At 40.3% G+C, this 20,327-nt stretch overlaps 1 protein-coding gene across 2 annotated transcripts in view; it reads right to left on the bottom strand.

Moving 5' to 3' along the window:
- Nucleotides 1-6,597: 6,597 nt before the first annotated feature.
- Nucleotides 6,598-20,327, bottom strand: part of METTL6 (methyltransferase 6, tRNA N3-cytidine) — a 22,468-nt gene continuing 8,738 nt past the window's right edge. For both annotated transcript variants that reach the window (XM_085573280.1, XM_021543366.4), the window contains 3 exons: nucleotides 10,467-19,867; nucleotides 8,896-8,963; nucleotides 6,598-8,486 (listed from right to left, as the gene is read on the bottom strand). In XM_085573280.1, coding sequence (XP_085429406.1) covers nucleotides 19,719-19,867 — 149 coding nt within the window. In that variant the 3' untranslated portion in view covers nucleotides 6,598-8,486; nucleotides 8,896-8,963; nucleotides 10,467-19,718. The remainder of the gene's footprint in view (nucleotides 8,487-8,895; nucleotides 8,964-10,466; nucleotides 19,868-20,327) is intronic.

Below are 20,327 nucleotides of genomic sequence, written 5' to 3'. Positions count from 1 at the left end.
AACCTCCTTCAGGTCCCTTCTGGCAAAGAAGACTTGCCCATTGCCATTGCCTTGTCAGCAGCAAGGGACAACTTTATGATACAGAAGCAAGGGGTTTAGTCATGACTTGCATACTTGTAAAAATCATGATGTAAGGGAGTACAATTCTCTTTGTACAGATGGAAAAAAAAAAAAACCTCAAAACAACAAAAGAAAAAGTATAAAGTTAGCTTGAATACTCCTGTATTTGCCCAAGGAGAGGAGTATGCCCATGGACTACTGCTTCCAAGCCATCCACACATTATAGCTGGTCTGTCTAAGCCCATGGGCACCTTTATATCTTCTTTCAGTCCAGCACACGAGGCTTCACTCGTTGCATCACATGGCAAGGCACAAAATTGACTCCCAAATGCAGGATGGAGGAAAGGCCATGATATGAGGTTACTGAGAGAAAATCACCTTCTAGCAAGAGATCCCTTGGCTCCAAAGCCTAACACAGCTGCACCATAACACTGTGACCTCTCCTCCACTGCAGTCACACACAAGGCTGAAGACGAAGGCAGCACAGACAAGCACACCTGAGACTCAAATATCTTAGTCTCATGCAGAATGTGCAAGATGGGTCTGACTTTACACACATAGAGGAAGCAGCAGCATCATTCTAAGCTCCTTTTAAGCTAATGATACCTTTTACACAGGGTTACAGTAGTGGCAGCTGTTTTAGAAAGAAACAGGCTCTCTACCAAAAATACACAAATGGGTACAAAACCTTTGCATATCACGCCTTCACCTGTAACAAATGTATTGCATTAACATTTAACAGTATCTCACTACTAGAGCAGAGCACCCTTTCATCAATTATGGCTTGTTTTCTGGTGCACCTTCTCCACACCCAAAAGCCTGTGTTCAGACATCTCTCTTCAGATATTCCCTGACTCAAATAGCAAGATTAACATGACTGTAAAAAGAGTATCATCAAAATTTCTTTTTAAAGAGATGTACAACCTTCCGCCCACTCTTTCTTGTGCTTTTGCAGCAAGAATTTTATCCTAATTGGCATCCAAGTGTGCAGTCAGATTAATTTCTCTTCAAAAAAGAGTGCTGCTTTTTATCCAGATGAAAACAGATACTAAAGACTTCACTTACAAGCTCTGATTTTAAAAATTACTCTAATCGGACTTTGATAGAACCACTCTGATAAAAGATGTGTGACTAATGTGTGTCCTGATGTTATGATAATTCAACTACTAAATAATGGTTTAAAATAAGAAAAACTTTAGGAATTTGGACAGTGGCAATGAATGCCTAATTCAGAGTTCAAAAGTCTTCTCTGAAATGTTGTTAGTTCATATCCTCCTACTTCTCCATAATCCTGATCTTTAAAACCTAGGATAAAGAAAGGTTTGAAATTTGGATTCTTGATCTGAATACACTTTTTCATGTAATAAATAAACTTCAACCTTTCAGGAGTTACATATTTAGCATCTGGTCTCACAATAAAGAACTTTGATTCTTGTAGTCAGTAAAAAAAATATAAACAGTTTCTCTTGAAAACTGCATTGCATAGTTTACAACTAGGAACTGCCTGGAAAAAAAAAAAAAAAAGGAGAAAATAAAGACTAGAGGATTTTTTAAGCTGTGTAAAGGAAGGTTATTAGAACTGCCAGAATTCTTTACATTGGCATAATGCAGTAAGAGCACTGAAATACTTCTCTACTAAATTGTGGTTTTCAGCCAGGCACTTTAAATTGCTATTTTCACAAATCCACATAGTCTAACTGAAGGGATGCTGGCCAGAGCCATGCCACTGCCTGTTCCAAAGCAGAGGTGGAGAACAAGTGCATGATCTGCCAGGTACCTCTTTTGGGCTTGCCACAGCCTGACCCACAGCCAGGCTGCTGCTGCTGCTGCCACCCCTGCCCCAAGCACTGCCATGGAAGATTGCAATATGAGCAGGTACAGAGATAGCAAATCAATACCTGTATGCCCTGAAGGGGAAAAAAAAATACAAGCAAGAAAGAAAACGTCAGGTTTAAAACTGACCTTCCTTCCAAAAGATGCATTAAAATGGTCTCACAGCTCTCTTACACACAGACCTACAAGCAATAAAAAAATCACCGAGAAGTTCAAAAGACACTGGTTGCTTTTATCTGCCACACATTTTACTTTTGAGCCTGCAGTTCTGTGGGGTTTCTCAGATGAGCAGACCTCTCTTCTAAGTATTTCTAACATACTTATTGCCTTAGAGTCCTATCCTGCAAATCCTAACAGTCATTACATGCATGCATTCTTGTCTGCAGTATGAAAAATGTATTTTATATCTGTTTTATCTATCTACTATGTATTATATCTAGGACATCTTCAAAAATTACAAGCACATGAAAGACAACATAATTTTGTAAAGTATTTCTGTCACAATACAAAAAGTCCAGCAGTTTTTAAATCAAGAAATCCTAGATAGGTTTCCACCATCAACCCCAGGTAATCTGGTACATTTCCTACTTCTTCATCTACAAGAACTGTAAGTGGGGGAAGAGAAGGAAGAGAATTCTGCAGCTTCTGCATAATATAATCATATATCCTCCTCCTCCTCCCAAAATGGCTTAAAATAGATTCACAGTAGATTATCCATTTGAGGGTCTTGCTATCATGCCATTGTTTCAAGCTCTCCAACTCAGAGGACTGGGAACTGAGGTTGAATTTCTGGTAATGGGAACCGAGTCTGTAATACAACAGCCTGAACCAGTACTCCAAGAAGAAAAACAAAACAATGAAAGTGGGAAGACAGCAGAGAGATTTGACATTGCACACAAAGCCTTATTTCCACACTCCTTGCTTGTTTTCTCTTCTGCTGGTGTCCCAGTTGAGTTTTTGTCTTTCTTCTACTGCATGTTTTCCCTACTTAATTTAAGGCTAACTGAGCAGCTTTTCTTTGTAGGGATTTGAGGAACTCAAAGCAAGACAATGAAAGCTTTCCTGAGAGCTAAAGCCAAGCCATGCCAAGTGAGCAGTCCTTACTATTTATACTGATTAGGAGTCTGAGCCTCTCACTACTGTATGGTAAGTTATATCAAGAGCCTTGAGTCAGAGCTGCTTGGGAAAAACAAGAAGAAGGGAGTCACCTCTGACTGCCTGAAGCTCTCAGTCAGGTCTCAGATGAAGACTTTCTCGATGCTCTGCTCTGCCTCAGACAACAGAGCTGAAAGCAAGCAAACACAGCCAAGAAACTCCAGCCTCAAGGAAAACCAGAGCCTACCTCCCTCTGGTCCTCTTTTCATATCCTAAACAAACTGCAAGAGTGACCAAAATACATCCAGAGGTGCCTAACTCAGCATTTTCTTCTTTGTCTATGCCCCTATAGCCATTTGGCCCTAGCTAGTCTCAGTATCTAAGCTCAGCGATACAAATCCCTTAGTGAGTCTGTCCATCACTCTCTACTACTTAATCCTCCTCTGCCTCAAGAGACGGAGGATGGGACTTGCAGTTTTAATTTTCTCCAAACATATTTTCTGTGTGTAAGACACTACCATGCATTTCCCAGCCAGCTTTATGAAAATCCTGTGCTGTCCAGGTAACTCTAAGGAACAAAGCAAACTGTTTGGAGAACAGATAGCAGGACCACTTATGTTGTCTTGTACCACTGTTGACCTTTGTGTTCATGCCATAGTAAGGATCCTCAACCAAATCAACTCTCTAGGCAATGATTTGCTTTACCTGTGCTTCTCTGCTGGTTAAATATTCCATGGTTTTTGTTTTTTTGGAATCAAAGCAGAAGCCCACCAACCTCTGTGCTTTTTCTCACACATGTCACATGTGGGAAATGGATTTGTAATTTAAACATAATTCTCCTCCCCTCAAATCTCTCACTTCTTCACTTCAGCTGGACTGCTCTTCCTCTCATGCCTACTTTCTGAAGGGAACATGACCCAGAACTGGGAAATAAGCACTGGGACTGGATCTAAAGAGCATAAGTGCTTTCTTTGCATAAATATCTGTAAGCACCACTTGGCTAAAAGAAATTAGAACATTAGTTTATAGGGAATGAGGTTTTCCCTCTTTCTGTGCAGCCTCACAAACCAGGCTGCATTATATGTCAGCTCACAGACCAATTAATGCAATTTAGGATCTTTTTTAGACTAAGAACTTGCTGAGATGGGAGCAAATGGCTGAAGGGAAGAGGCTGGATGACATACTCTGCTGAGCTGTATGTGAAGAGTGATGTGAAACTGTTTGAATTCACTAGTCAGCAGAACAAGACAGAGAAGGCTCTTGCGCTCATATCAGAAAAATAATGTGAATTGTCTACATTTTTGTGAGGGCTTAACAGAAAAATGAGGAATTAAAAGAAAAAACAAAAAAGAGGGTCATTGAATAAAGGTATAATAAAGTGCAATTAACTCCATGTTGTGTGTAGAGCAATTTCCTCCAACGCATCCTCCACGCAAATGAGGCACAGCAGGAAGCAAGGCCAGTGGAGGAAGCAGTGCCTTTTTACAGAGCATTTACCTGTAGAACTTATCTTTTATAAATGATAAATAAGAATAAGGGTGACTAAATCCTGATCGTTTCAGCCCATATTTGGATTCTGCTGTTCTAAGTACTACATAAACATACAGGAAATCAAACTCGCCCTCAAATATCTGCAGTCTAAAGACAATAAGCTAGAGAAGGAAGGAAATGTTTAACACATACAGATAACACGTAACAAGTGTTAGTTACGTGATAGCTTGCAACACTGAAGGGAGAAAGCCAGGCAAGTCAACTTACTTAAAGTAGGAGGATAATAAAGAAGGACATTGTGGAAAATGGGGAAAAGGGCTAGATAGGAGATCCTTGTTGATGGGCTTGATGTCCTGGTTCAGAAATCACCCTGAGCCAAGCAGGCACAGAGGTCTGCCTTGTGCAGTCTGCTGGCTGCAACATGTACCCCTGTGCAACGTGGGACTCTGCAGAGGAATATCCCAAAAAGGGCAGCACTGCTCCCTTCCCAAGTATGCACAGCCAGTGCTACTCAGGATCTACACACTGCACAGGCCTGATCATCCAGAGACTGCATCACTTAGTAGAATATCTGTCTCACCACTGCCTCTGAGAGAAGGAGACCCATGCACTGACCCAGGCTGCCAAAGCACTGCTCTGTAGAAACATTTGCTTCCCTTACCAGTTACTGTTATCTACATTTTCCGGTGAAAATGCTCAGGAGCCAAGAAATCCCAAGTGGCATCTTATGGATAGCAGGATGAGTATACTCCATAATACAAGGGAATACCCATGGAGACCTTTCTGGCTTTCTCCCTGCCTGCAAAACTATTCTCCTTTTTAATAAAATCAAGGACTTCAAGAGAGAGAAAGGGAAATGGTGCACAAACAAGCCCATCCCAACATTCAGTCATTTGGGGGCCATGCTGCAGGTCCAAGTCCCACAGTTTATCTGAGAAAGCGGTATCCCAGCAATGCAGAAGGTTTAAATGCACATATGCACTCTTTTCAGGCTTTCAGAACTTTGCTGGTGCATCAAGCTTAAAAAAAAATGTTTGAATTCTTCAGTCTAAATGCTTATTAAATTTCTTTGGGTTCATATATGAAGTGGATAATTCTGGATTTCTACCTTCTCTCAGAACGATAAGCAAATGAGTATCTATGCTGTTAACTGCCCTATTGATTTTATGATTCACAGTGTAATCAATTTGCCTGTCTCTCCCCAGTCTTCTGCCTCAGGGCAAGGAGAGCTGTACTAATGGTATGGGACAGTGGGGCTGTCTATGTTTCCTGCTGTTACAAATACTGCTGATCTGTGAAGACACACTCTCATTTTTTTTCTTTTTTTTGGCCTCCTTCCTCTCTAATGGCACATTCACCTTAGGAGGTCAGCAAGTAGTTAAGTCCCAGATTCCCATAACAATTAGTATCCTCCTCATGTCTGCACCCAGCAAACTAATTGAGCCCACTCACAGCTTACCAAGATTGTCAATTTGCATCCCTTACCACCATCACTAAGGCTTTATCTTTTTCTCTTCGGTCATATCAGCACTGTTATGTTGATATTCCTACATTTGTGGATCATATCAGCTTGTGACTCACTGGCTAGGTCTTTGCTAACACAAATATGTGGTTTAGGAGAGATTTGCTTCAGTTGAACCAGTGTCCACTTTTTCTTTCTGCCTGAAGCTCACTATCCTCCAGCCCAACCTATACTCTTCGCATTCCACTAGCAAGTAATGCAACCCGTGGGTGTTTTTTCATCCTTCTTTCAAATGCTGCATTGTCTTGGCTAACAACGTTTGCCAAAGTCTCTAAATCAGCACATTTTGAGTTCTGGCATGTCTTTCTGCACTTCTAATTTTTAGATTTCCTTTTCTAGTACCTCCACAGGACTGGACAGTTGCTCAACCTTCTTAAATTTTTTAAACCAGCCTGGGGGTTTCCCTCTACCTTGAAAATTATAATTGATCAATATAATTGGTCAGTTTTCTGTTGTCTAGTTAATAATGTTCTCTGACCCCACTCAGTGCATGGCAATTCATCATGGACCATGTTAACTCCCTTGATGGAAAAAGCTGGTGTCTCAGTTTGCATTTTCAGTTTCTACCAACATACTAAAAACAGAACAAGAGAATGCACTCTTCACCTCTTCTCTTTACTTGGTCACAATTCAAAAGTCTGAGACATATCAACTGATTCAGAATGGGAGGAAAGAAAAAGTCTTATGACTGTCTTCATCTTTTGCTGGTACCCACTGTCTGCATAAAAGGCTTTTTCAGTTGGCCTCTGCTTTTGCAGAGCCACGTCAGCTGTGGTGCCATTTTTAGCTGTGACATTTTCCCCACTCCGAATATTTTCTTAGTCCATTATACCCCATGTACCATCTGCCGTGCAATAGTCGCACGGTGCCAAGAAGCCTGGTCACAGTCTGCTTTATTCAGTGGACGAGCCCTAATTGCTTAGCCTGGCACAATATGAGCTGGCTCCACACAGCACAGCACCCCATTGCAACTGCTCGTGCCACGGCTTCTCCGGGGTACAACAATCCAGCCCAGCCCTGCAGACAGCTGTGACCACCGATTCGTTCCGACACGGAGCGGCCGTGCTTCCATCCACCTGCTGTGAGGACAGGAGGGAGCAGCTGTGCTGCAGGCCTCCAGATGCCCTTTGTTCCCAGTGTCACGCTGAGAACATGGCACACAGGGACACTGTGAGCCTGGGAGCTGAGGAGGGCACTGCACATCCCAGATGCAAATTGTCCGAGTGATTCTGCTGTCCTGCCTGGTGCTAAAGAGTGCTGGAGGGGTGGGGAACAGGAAGGCTGGGGTTGTAGTGGTTTCTCTAGCTTTGTATTGGATGCAGCCTCAGTATGTGAGCCAGGATCATCTAACCTGTTGATCAAAGGGCAGATGCCAGATTTAGTATCTCCCTTGCAGGCTGTACAGTTGCTGGCTCTGAAAACCTTGGTGCCAGCATTGTAGAGGGCAAACATCCAGTCTCATCCTTCTCCCCTGTGAGCTGGCCACAGCTCCTCAAATCCACAGGCAGTGACACAGACCAACCTGCCAAGAGAAACACCACAGGGTAACACTCAAAACCCTTGCTCCACCTCTGTTTCAGTGTGTAGTGAAAAAATATGCCAAGGCTGAACACAATCCTGTTGTAACTAGGGAAAGATCACAGTCCCACAGCAGTGACACCCCATCAGCCTGTGTTAACCATGGAGGGAAGACTTCTTGTCCTGCCCAAATACACCAGTACACTCTGAGCTGCTGCTCTCTCTGGGTCTGCTGCTCTCTCAACCTGTATTCAGACAAAGGAATGTTTGATAAGACAATGACACATTTTCTTTTCAATCACTGGGTATTTAGAGAAGAAGAGGTAGGCCAGGTGATATTTCTATATGGTAGAAATCAGGACAAGTTTGGTAGAAAGGGAAGGAAGAAGAATATAATGTACCAGGAGCCCAGTACCACAGTATTAATACTCACTTGTTAACCCCTACTGTAGTTCCCAATCAAAGTAACCTTTCCTTGAAATGTCTCAAGGCCCAGATCTGTGGTATGGTGTGGTCCCTCCATCAAAGTCAGTAGAAACTCAGTTTACTGCACAACGAATAATTTTGTAAGATCAGGCCCTTGATAACAAGTAAGATGGCCCTAAGCAAAAGAGCCCACCAGATGCATTTGTAGATAGGCATAGTGCCTGTTCTCTCTCAGTCCTGGAGAGGGGCCAGGAAAGAACTGTGCCTGGAGAGGCTGCCTGTGGGAAGCAGGTCCTTTGTGGCACTTCTCCTGGGCTGAACATACCTGCTAGTGCCACTCACCGATGCTTTGGGAAGGAGGAAAAAGCAGCTCTCAGTCTGTTTCTGCCTATCATCCAGCTACTGGTAAGGAGCCATTTGGATACAGCCTCTGCACTTCACTTGCTGATAGGTTTCATTCATAGAAGCCTTTCCATGAAGTCATTTATTTTGGGGTTTGCAGATCCCACTCACTTGTACAAAAGGCAAGGAGAAGCCAGCTCTAAATAAAGAGAAGGGAAGACATAAGAAAGGCAAGGAGAGGAGCTATGTTCTTACAAATCAGTTTCTGCACTGCCAGCTAATTAGCATTTACACTACTTCAAATATTTAATATCCAAAAGAATTACTGTTCTTGAAATGAAGAATTGAAAAAGAATTACTGTTCATAAAATGCAGTTGAGGCAATTTTACATGTAGCTTATTAGCAGTAATGGATTATATTGAACACACCATGCTTAAAGTGAGATATAAAGCCAGCAATATGTAAATGTAATTTTATTCTATTCTTCTTTCCCTTGAAATGTGAAGGGCTTGCCAGAGACAAAATGGGGATTACTAAAGTAGGAGAAACTGTAAAATGGCAAACTAAACTGCAGCTGACTTCACACAGTAATTAATGAGAGACATACTCCCTCTCTGGTCTTGTGCATCCTATGCGTCTCTGCTTGAATGGCTGCTCAACTGGAGAGTAGCTCATCTGTAAAACAAAAGAAGTGGGAAAAATGGGAGCAGTTAATATAAACAGAGATTTGTCTAATATTTTTGTGGAATTAAAGAAATATCTTATTAAGGCACAGCATTTTGAAATTTGTGTAAAGCACTGCAGTTTCTAAGGATCAATACAGTGAGACACAAATGAAAAAGAAACAAACAGCAAGTTGTCAATACAACAAAATTTTTGCTTCATGGCTAGAGACAATTAGAATCTCAGCTGCCATTAACAATAATAGTATTTCACCATACCCTCCCTCGCATTGTGCTAAGAACATTCCCTCTAAATAACAAGTATCTCTGAGATGTAACTATATTTTCTTTGGAAAAAAAAAAGTTTCCCTTTCTTTGATATCCAAGTGCTATTTAAATACACAAAAAAGAGGACTTGACTGAATGTAAGAAAACACTCCTAGTTGTCTGGTCTAGTTAATCATTTCCAGCTCTTCTACCCCCTGTTAAAGATTTAGAGAATTCAGCGCTGGGACTTAAAAGAAGGTAGCACTGGTTAGTGGCTAGTGCCACCTTGTGAACAAAATTCCAAACACCCTTCCTTCACCATTTTATCAAACTACTTATTCAGCAAAGAGTAAAAAAAAAAAAAAAAAAAAATCCAACTTTTACACAAGTAAGTAACTTCATGATAAGAAGTTTATCCCATATTTAGGGATAAAACATGAGACTAAAACTCCAACCAGCCCAGACAAGAGCTTGACAAAATAGAGACAATCTGGAAAGAAGATAAATATTTTACAGATAGGTGATGGTAAAAGAAGCTTTTCACTTCATTTCAAACAACACAAACACAGGGATAACCAGCCCTCCAACTTCCTTACGGGAAGAGTGGGATTTGCAGTGTCCTGACCAGGAACAGATAGGAAAGACAGGAGAGATCAGGTGAAGAGCAGCACTGACACTTTTGTAACATACTAACACAAGGTGTGCGCCTGGCACTATTCTATTGTAATTGAAACTGTGCCACTAAAACCAAAACTGTGTTAATTAAGGCACTTTAGCACATTTTTCTCTTCCTCGCCCACCTCTCCTACACCACCACTCCGTCCCATGGACTTTGACTACCTACTTCATCAGGTTTTTTTAATCAGGTGTGTCTATATCAGTGGTTCCTCTTTTCCCAACATCAAGGGCCAGCAAGGAGGGGGATGCATTAGATCTCCCATCCTGAAGTGCAAGCCCCTTTGCCACCCTAGACGTAAAATCAGTTCTCAAGGAAGTCACATGAATTTTCCCCTCAGCTTTGACAGAAGGAGATGTTTACCATACCCATTCCTAATTTGGGAAAGTACTTCCAGTTTTCTCCTTTTACCTAATCCTTTGCTTTTCAAGGTTGCATCATGGTTAACTCTTCAATCTCCTACACTTTAAAAACTTGATGTTTATAGCAGTAGGAAAATATGAATTAGAACTCATACCAAATGTACCTCCTGGTTTCTTATGAACCATTTCTTGTGGGCAGATTTCAACTTACCAGGTGTCTGTTGGAAAGACAACACAGCAGATAGGAAGCAGTGTAGAAGGTACATGGAGTGTGTAGAAGGTAACTTCTGGACACTGGGAGCCAGCTAGGGAAGGCACTGGACCTGTTTGTGAACAGAGAAGGATGGATGGGTGATATGATGATTGGAGTCCATCTTAGGTACAGTGATTACAAAAAAAATTGATAGTTTTCTATTCTCAGAGAAGGATGGGGATCAGCAGAATGACTGACTTGGATTTCCAGAGGGCAGACTGTGGCCTGTTTAGAAGACTGTTGATAGAGTCCCTTGGGAAGCAGTCCTGAAGGGCAAAGGAGTCCAGGAAGACTGGACATGCTTCAATAAGGAAATTGTAAAATTGCAGGTGCAGACTATCCCCTCATGCCTTAAGAAAAGCTGGAGTGATAGAAGAGAAACCTGGCTGAGCAGAGAGCTTTGGCTGGATCGCAAGGGGAAAAAAGAGGAGAGTTTATGAGCTTTGGAAGAAGGGGCAAGCTTCTCAGGCAGACTACAAGGATATCTTGAAGTTATACAGGGAGAAAATCAGAAGGGTCAAAGCCCAAGGAGAATTTATTTTGGACACTACTCTAAAAGACAATCAAAATGTTCCTATAAACACATTAGCAACAAAAGGAGAGCTAAAGAGAATCTCCATTCTTTACTGGATGCAGGAGGAAATGTAGTGACAAAAGATAAGGAAAAGGCTGACATACTTAATGCTGCCTTCGCTTCAGTCTTTAAGTTGGTCTCCAGGTACCCACTGAAGTGGAAGACAGGGGCAGGGAGCAGAATGAAGATCCCATAATGCATGGGCAAAGTGTCTGTGACCCACTACACCTGTGGAGCCAACAGGACTAGGCACGTGATCATACCCCTGTACTTGGCACTGATGAGGCCACATCTTAAAACCTGTGCTCAGTTTTGGGCCCCTGAGAAAGACACTGAAGTGCTGGAGCATGTCCAAAGAAGGGCAGCAAAGCTGGTGGAGGGTCTGGAGCACAAGTTTTATGAGGAGCACCTGGAGGAGCTGGGGGTATGTAGCCTGGAGAAAAGGAGGTTCAGGGGACACCTTATTACTCTCTACCATTACCTGAAAGGTTAGAGGTTGTAGGCAAGTGGGGACCAATCCCTTCTCCCAAGTAAAAAGTGATAGTACAAGAGGAATTGGCCTCAAGTTGCACCAGGGGATGTTTGGATATGAGGAAAAAATGTCTTCACCAGAAGGGTTGTCAGGCACTAGAGCATGCTGCTCAGGAGAGCAGTGGATTCACCATGCCTAGCAGTATTTTGGAGACTTGTAGAAATGACACTTAAGTATGTGGTTTAGTGGTGGGCTTGGCAGAGCTGGGTTAACAGTTGGACTGAATGATCTTAAGAGATTTTTTTCAACCTAAGCAATTTTATGATTCTTCAACTTTTCACTCCAATATGTTTCCTTTTTCTCTACAAGGCAGAAAGTGAGAGTAAAGGCTTGAAGTCACCCAGGGAACCAACAGCAGTGCTGAGAATGGTACTCGTCATTCAAATTGTAGTGAGAAGTCATTCAGGAACCAGGTTTTCCATCATCAGAAACAGTATCTCTCATTAATATAGGATCTGCTCTGCATCAAGATGGCTTGCTAGTTAGATACTGAACCAAGATATAGGAGATAATTTTTTCAGTTCCATTTTCACACTAACTTAAATTTTAAGTAGGGAAAATATCAATCTCTGTGTCTTACCACAAAGGGAATGTCCTTTCTTCCTCTTCTTACCCATCTTGCATAACTGAATGGTTACAATCTTTAGGACAGGGATTGTCTCTTACTCTTGGAGTCCACAGCACCTAGAAAAATGCTGTCCCAATCAAGGGTTCCCAAACATCACCCCAACAAGCATGTAGTGAACATTTTTAAAGGTGTTTGTTCAATAGAATCCTTGTTGGAAGATGGCAAGTGTTAAACTTTGCATTTGGGCTCCATTCGCCCTGGTTTCTTAGACTCTCCTGTTGTATTTTGCAATCTACAATTCCAGTAATTTATATATTTTTCCACATTCGGTAATATTTAAGATAGGCACCATAAAAATCAATAGCAAGATAAAATTAGCTAAAGTAAGGACATATGATATGAAAGGCTCCAGGAATTGGCAAATCAAGCCACAAAGGAAAATTTCTCATACCTTGCTTATATTTATGCCTCATACTTCACTCATATTTATGAATGTAATCGGCAGTAACATATACACAGCTCTCTACAAGGCTACGTGAAACAGAAACCATATCATCACAGTAACAGAGAGTTACACTACTGCTACCTATGCTGCAAAACCATTTGAGTGCCACAGGAGCAAAGTCTGGCATTGCACATCTTCAGCTTTGTTTGGTATTTAAATATGAATAATGCTACTGTTGTAGCTACAGTTTTAGTTGCATGCTGTTTGAACATGCCAGGCACATTCAAGCTCATCTTTTGAAATTTTTGAAAAATGCTTTTTTTAATTAATTTTTATTTTTTAAGACAAGGATATTAATTTTTGGGGGGTTTTTTACAGTACAACATAATGCTGTCTGACACTGAATTTCCTGCCAAACAATAGGCTGACCTGGCACATGAACAAACTATGTTGCTGCTAGCATTAACAAAACAGTCTTGCTCTTTCATCAGTTCATTCACAGGTAACCTTTTTTTTTATTAATATTTCCTAAGATCTGTTCTAACTGCAAAATGATTTTATTTCACTGATCTACTATTGGTGATTGAATCAGGAAAAGATCTCCCATAAAGAAGTCTGTGAAAATGAAGTACAAACTGTGCATTATGGAATTGAGGTTAAAGCTCTCGGTTAGTTGCTAGGTGTACCCTCTCTGCAGTGGGCTTTTGAGAACACCACTGCCCTACTTTAGGAGGTGATTGTGGCTAATACTGTAGAGTCTATTTGTGGTATTTTCTCTTTCTTTAAGGTTTATGGGTTTCAGAGCTTGGAAAGTAGCTTGGAAAGGAACCCTTAAGCCTAGGGGCAGGTTAGTATTTTGTATAGAGGAAAATCTGTAAGAGGAAGATTTTTCACTATTTCTAAAATACATTCTTGGCTCTGTATTAGCTTGATTGCTTCAGTTTACTTAGAGGTGAGTTCTTGTCTCTTCCGAGTTTCATTTCTAATAGGCTTTTCCTTGGCCATTGTTTCCCAGCCAAGTAGAGGTCAAGACTACACAGATGATTGCTGATCCTTAATTTATTAGCTGCTTCCAAAAGCAAAACCAAAACCTCAAACTGTTACTTGAAACTGATCCAAAGCCAGCAAAAGTCCTTAGTGGTATACACTGTACGGAGCAAAGAGGGAATCCTGCTGTATCAGGTAGCATGTCCAAACATCTGCATGTTCAACTTTCAGTGACTCAGATTCATCTGGTGAAGAGGTCACAAATGTGATGTTCCCTTAGGCCAGGTCCGAAAGGACTCAACCAAGCACTCTCAAATTCTAAATGTGAAATATGTGATTAGAGACTTCACCCAGATCATTACAGCCAAGTTTATGAAATTTTACAGAATTTCAGAACTATCTTTCTGAAGACAATGGTTTTGAGGCTTCTTCAAACAAGTTTCATGTTCCTGTGAAATTCAGTTTGCAAATAAAACAAACAGAACAGAACATTTCCTAGCTTTGTAATGAAAACAAGCCTCCTTTCCTCTCTCCTTATCTTCTTCCATCCTGCTTTTGAACACTTTGGTTTTAGCAAAATAGCAATAGGTCTGTTACATTTTAATGAAAAAAGCTTTTATTAGATGATAATTCCAATTAAGTGTCTTATTTCACACAGAAGTTTGAAGGCAAAGTTGGGGAAAAAAATCCCAGAAATGCTTATGAATATCCTTAAATTTCAGATGGACAACAATTCAACAATTCCGTATGTTTGAAGATATCATTATCCCATTGAACAGCAGCTTCTCTAGCATACCAAGTTTACAAAAGCAATCCAAGGGTCCAGAGAAATGGGCTGTGGAAAAATACTGAGTGGAACCTACAGTAAGCAGGCTTATCTACTTGTAATTTCCCTACTTTCTGACTTTTTCCTGTAGCTACCCTCATTTATTTCCATTTTAACTTCTTTGGATGCATCAGAAACCAGAGCTGCAGTTGATTGGTGCCATCTAACTTAAGACAGCACAGCACCTCAAAGTGGGAACTGTGAAAAAGCACTGAAGTGACAGTGAAGTATGCAGCTTCTTACAAGTCAAAGGAGGAAAACAGCTGGATTTGTATTCTCAGTCACACAGCTGCCTTTCTAAATATTTGGCATCATATATTTTTCAAGCATGCAAATTAAGCCTGTGTCCTTGGCAAAGACTTTCAAAAGCAATCTAATTTTCCAAGGATGAGACCTAAAATTTGCTGGGAAAGAGGGTAAATGGTGACAAACAGAATCATTTAAGTAGAAATACACAAAATCACTATTAATTTGGAAGAATCACCTAGTCTTTTTCTTGTGCCCTTGTCTTCCTTGATTTCACAGCACCCTGCTGCAAACACAATGAACAGTGCACATCAGCCTAGGAAGTGGGAATGAAAAAGGTTCCCTAATGGAACATCCTACCTGGCTAATAGCTTCTATCTTTGCAAGCAATGCCTCTGTGTGCCTCCCCACAGTGCTGGCACACCATCTGCCTTTGCTCTAATAAATGAATTCATATTACAAACACAGAGCACAAACATTCTCATAACCTGAGCCTACTGCCCCCAAGGGTCAGATGTTTTTGCAGTGTGTATAACTAGCAAATGTTTGCTCCCAAATGTTTGAAATGGCTCACAATCTTTCCTAATAACAATTATAACCAGTGAAAAAATCATCACAGCTATATTACAGTATGGTAAAACTCCTTTAAAAATACTTATCTATTTTCACTAATTGTATCTCAGCAATATCTTTCCAATATAAAATTCTGCTTCCCACAGAGTCTTGCATGTATTACTAATATCACTCATAATCAGATGCCACCTTGCTGCCTCCCTGGAACATCAGTCTCATTTTGGAACCTGCAGGCTTCCATTCCAAAATTTCACTTTTTGGCCGAAGAGATTATATGTCATCCCTGATCTGTGAAATTCAGTATTTTTTTTTCCCTAGAAATTAAAACAAAATCTTACCATTTTTCCCTCACACACTAATGCTCAACATTGATATCCTCTCCAAATATATATATATTTCAACTAACTCTTCCATAAATCACTTCCTAATTCATAATTTGTCTCTCTCAGTATATTCAGATGTATGAACTGTTCAACAGGCCAAAAAAAATTATAACAGGTGAGTATATAAAAAATGACCTTTTTTGATTTCATATACCAGTTTTCTCCTAGAAGACCAAGGCTATATGTTTTAGAGTTGACTGCTGCTGCTTACAGCTGCTGGAGTTTCAGGTCTGACTTTTATAGCACTTGGTTTCATAGAAGTGATGCACAATCAACCATGGCTCTACTATTACATTAATTACTTAAATATTCTGCCTTTGGAACCCAAGCAGCTTTCAGGAAAGATGCACAAGAAATAGCTTTTTAGCTACCAAATTAATCACATAAAACCTGCTGTTATACTATCACCTTAAAGTTCAAATGCTTTTATCTCAGTAGTGCATATTTCCAAGGAAAGAAAGCTCCCCCATCCATAGAGTATAGACACAATACCTGTGTGGATTTCTGTCTTGTCGTAGTTTGTTGTCAGACATCAGACTACATCAACCAAATTTGACAGAAACTGTCCTTTGACAGAAAGGACACATAATGTTAGATAACTCAAAGACTTCACACTTCTGTAAATTTGATGAAAATAGATGACAGTCAGACCTTACCCATGTCCTCATTGCTCATTAACATCATTCCTTAATACACGCAGTTCAATTCCAGGAGGAGACATCAGAGAATCCCACACTGAAAAGTGGGATTTTAGGATTCCCTGACTTCAGGAAAAACCTTAATCCAAGTTCATACTTTATTAAACATCAGAGAATATAAGCTCAGGGCACCAAATCATTTAAAAAATTGGGTTTTCTCAGTCCCATTGCTCCAACAATTATTTCCTTCCATCCTAAATATTGCTCAGAACAGGGTGTTGGCATAAAGGAACTTACTACTTATGACTGCCAAGTGGAGCAGCTAGTTCATCTTAAGGGGAACAAAAAGCAGATCTACAGACAATGGAGTCATCTCAGCTACCTCCACTGACTGCAGAAAAATCAAAGAACAATCAGGACATTTATTACAATCACAGCATAGAGGCTTGCTTGTGCAAGGTGAGCATGACTCAGTGCATATATGCTTTTTTCAAGTCATTTTAACACCATTATCCCTGATTACTACATTTCCCAAGGACAGTTCTACACAGAATGGTTTGGGTTGGAAAGGACCTTCAAGATCATCTAATTCCAATCCCCCTGCCATGGTTGATCAGAGTCCCATCCAGCCCAGCCTTGAACACTGCCAGGGATGGAGCATCCCTAGCTTCTCTGGGCAATCTGCTCCAAGGCTTCACCACCCTCATGGTAAAGAATTTCTTCCATACATCTATCCTAAATTTTCCCCTCTTTCAGTCTGAACCAGTAACTCCTTGTCCCATCACTGCAGTTTGTTCAAGGATACAAGGTACAGGTATTGTTGGCATGTGCTGCTGGTGAACATACTTGAGCTGGGAAGGCTGAAGAGCTGGGGGAATGGATCCACTTTACTCAGCACTGCACCAACCACATGCACCCCATCAGTTACTATGTCTCACATGATGAGGCAAAGATTTCTTAAAGCTGACTCAACTTCCTCAAACTTTACCACAGTTACAAAAAATTGCCATGATTTAAAGTCCACAGAAGAAGAGTCATAGAAACTAAATTAACATTTCTGACCATTCATGTCAAAATAACATCTGCTTTATGAGAACTATAGCAGAAGATCTTTCTGGCAGGGGCATTCATGCATGCTACTTTATTTTGCAGGTCTGACTGGAAATGAGACTGGATGAGCTGTAATAAAAAAGTTAGAAAGACTGCTCTCCATTTAACATGCTGCTACAAAAAAAGTGTACACAGAAATACTGAAGCTATAGCCACACACAGAAACATGTATTATTGTTCTGGCAATAGTTCAGTGTAAAAAGGAACTAAGTGGCTGTCTGAATCTATTAGCTATATTTATTGGGCTGATTCAGGTCTTCTGATTAACATTTTTGATTCTTGCCTACATCACATTTCCTTTTGGGGAATGAACAGTTCATTGCATTTGCCTTTGCATATGATGATAAGCACACAGCACCATGCAAGGCACCATGCAAGGCATTCCTTCAGTCTGTGCTGTATTCTCCAAAAGCACCAAGCCTCCAGCCCTGAAAGGCACTTGGAGTTACAGGCTGCAAACACCACTAAATATCAACAGAGCTCAGATTACATGTGGTCATTGCAAAACTGCTATGCTAAAGATGAACATGTGCTGATGAAAGCCACCAAATAATGATATCTCAGATCAGGATAGTGCTGTCATCATTATATCTCTTTTTAGCAATAATTTTTCATTTACTGTAAGTATTACTAGATATTTATTACTAGCATGGCAGAAAGAGCTAATGGGTTGCACAGCAGGGGCCAGCAATGCATAAATCTCTGGGATAATACTCTCCATAAAAAAAAGGAGATGACATGTAATAACCCTCCTCAAAGGGTCATTAGGAGAATTGTGAATGATTTAAGCATTTTTTTCTCTGAGGCCAAAGATTTGTGATCTGTTGCAAATTTATTTCTGACTATATCAACTGAATAAGACCTTTGGCAGCTCCAATATGTTAAAAAAAAATTTTGACTGGTTAATTTTGTAGCTTTAAGGTTTAGGCTGGAAAATTATTATTTCTTTCATTTCATGCACAATACACCCAGTGTTAAGATCATGGGGAAAAAATCATTATTATATCCTATGTCATAAACAGAGGGAAAAAGTCACCTCTGGTCCATATCAGATGTGTATAACTGGGTCATCTAACAGCACACAAGTCCAGTGGAATGACATCTTACATTAAGCAATCACATACTCATATATACAGCCAGAGATTAAATCCCTACTCGGAGCAGGGCCACCCTCAAAGTCACAGGATGCTCAAGGCCTTGGCTGATCTTATTCCAAGTATTCCCAAGAATGAAGGCTCCACAATTTCTCTGAGCACTGCCTCAGCATTTGATCTCCCCTTTAGTATTTCACTGGAATTTCCCCTGTTGCAAATTGTGTACATTACACATGATTAGCACAAGCCATTGCACAAGTCACCGGATACTGCTGGGCTTCCTCTGCTGCACTGCAGCTGCTCAAAATGCAGGTTAAAGACCTAGGCATGATTTTGAAACTACAACATCCAAGAACACAGAAAAGGTCCTGCAGTGCAAAGTGCCACAGGGCAAAGAGCTATAAGGAAAGGATGAAGCTCCTTCAAGCAGTTACACCTGCAGCGGCTTTTAGTGGCAGGAAGAGCAAAGACCAACATAACTTTCCTGGGAGTGATGGAAAAGACTTAAGACCTCTGCCCAGGCAAGAAGCAGCTGACTACACTTCATATCAAAGAAAGTACTCCTGACTTGCTGATTTCAGTTTCAAACAGGAAACCGACTTGCAAAACTTCAATTATTTCTGTACATTAAATGACGAATATCTTAAATTAATTAGGGATAAATACAACCTGATCATGCTTCTTCAAGCATGAAATCAGATAAATTAGGAACTTACTCTGAATATAAACATTTGTTTACACATCTAAAGGCTGAGCATATTAAAAAGATACCACTATTAAAATATTAAGGCAGCTTACACTATACTGCTCACTGAGTCTGTTTCATTCCTGTATCTGAGAAAGTACACTCAGAAGTCATACAAGCACTGAAAGTAAATGAAATATTGTAACTTTAACAAGCCTCAAAAATCACAAGTGACAGGAAACACAGGATATTTATTTAAAAATAGTTTTTAATAAAAATTGAAATTTATTTATATGCTTTACCTGATCCTCCATCAACGTTGCACAGGTTTTATTTTAGAAGCAGGAATACAGATGCTGAACAGGTTGCCTGCCTCACTAAACCATCTTAAAATTGAATTAGAAATAGCATTCTTATTTTGTATCCTACGATGGAAACCAACAAGAGATACTGGATGCCAACATTTTTGGTTCACCAGAAAGATGAGCACACAGCTTATGTGCTAGCTTCCATTTCAAACAACCAATGCTGTTGCTAATCAGCAAGAACTTATGTCTCACTGAAAGGCTTTTGAAATTTGCTTTGAAGAAACACTCTTGGAACATGCAAGTCTTCTTTCCTATTCACAGTTTCTCGCTGCACATATTCATTGACCACTTGCTCATATCCCTCAGCCTTGAAAAGCTGAGATAAGAACTCTGAAAGAGAATTAAAAAAAAAAGAAGATAAAATATTATGTTTAAGCTATTTTTAAAACACCAGACACCATTTATATAAGCATATGTTCTTAAGTGTTACAGCATGAAAATCACACAGGCCTTTAGATTTCAAGCTGTTCTATGTGGACAGACTGCTGAATAAAAACCAATAAAGATCTCCTTTGGAAACAGCAGCCTAAGCAAAACAGCTTTTAAAACTGGGGCTTAAGCTAGTTACTCAGTTGAATTTCCAAAAATTGCCACATCTCTTATTTTTATTAAGATTTGTCATTCTCATTGTGACAGACACCAGTGCATTTTCCCTTTGTGCAGCTGACCTTCACTAGCTGAATACATCACTTACCACAAATATTTCAAAAGTAATCCAGCTGTGTAGATGCACCTCTGCTCAGCAAAGAGTAACACCTAATGTTACATGAAATTGCTCAACAGAAAAACT

This window comes from Lonchura striata, chromosome 2, assembly GCF_050655825.1.
Source record: "Lonchura striata isolate lonStrDom1 chromosome 2, ASM5065582v1, whole genome shotgun sequence".
NCBI lineage: Eukaryota > Metazoa > Chordata > Aves > Passeriformes > Estrildidae > Lonchura > Lonchura striata.
The sequence above is the reverse complement of the archived record's forward strand: the minus strand, read 5'-3'. Positions and strand labels throughout refer to the sequence as shown.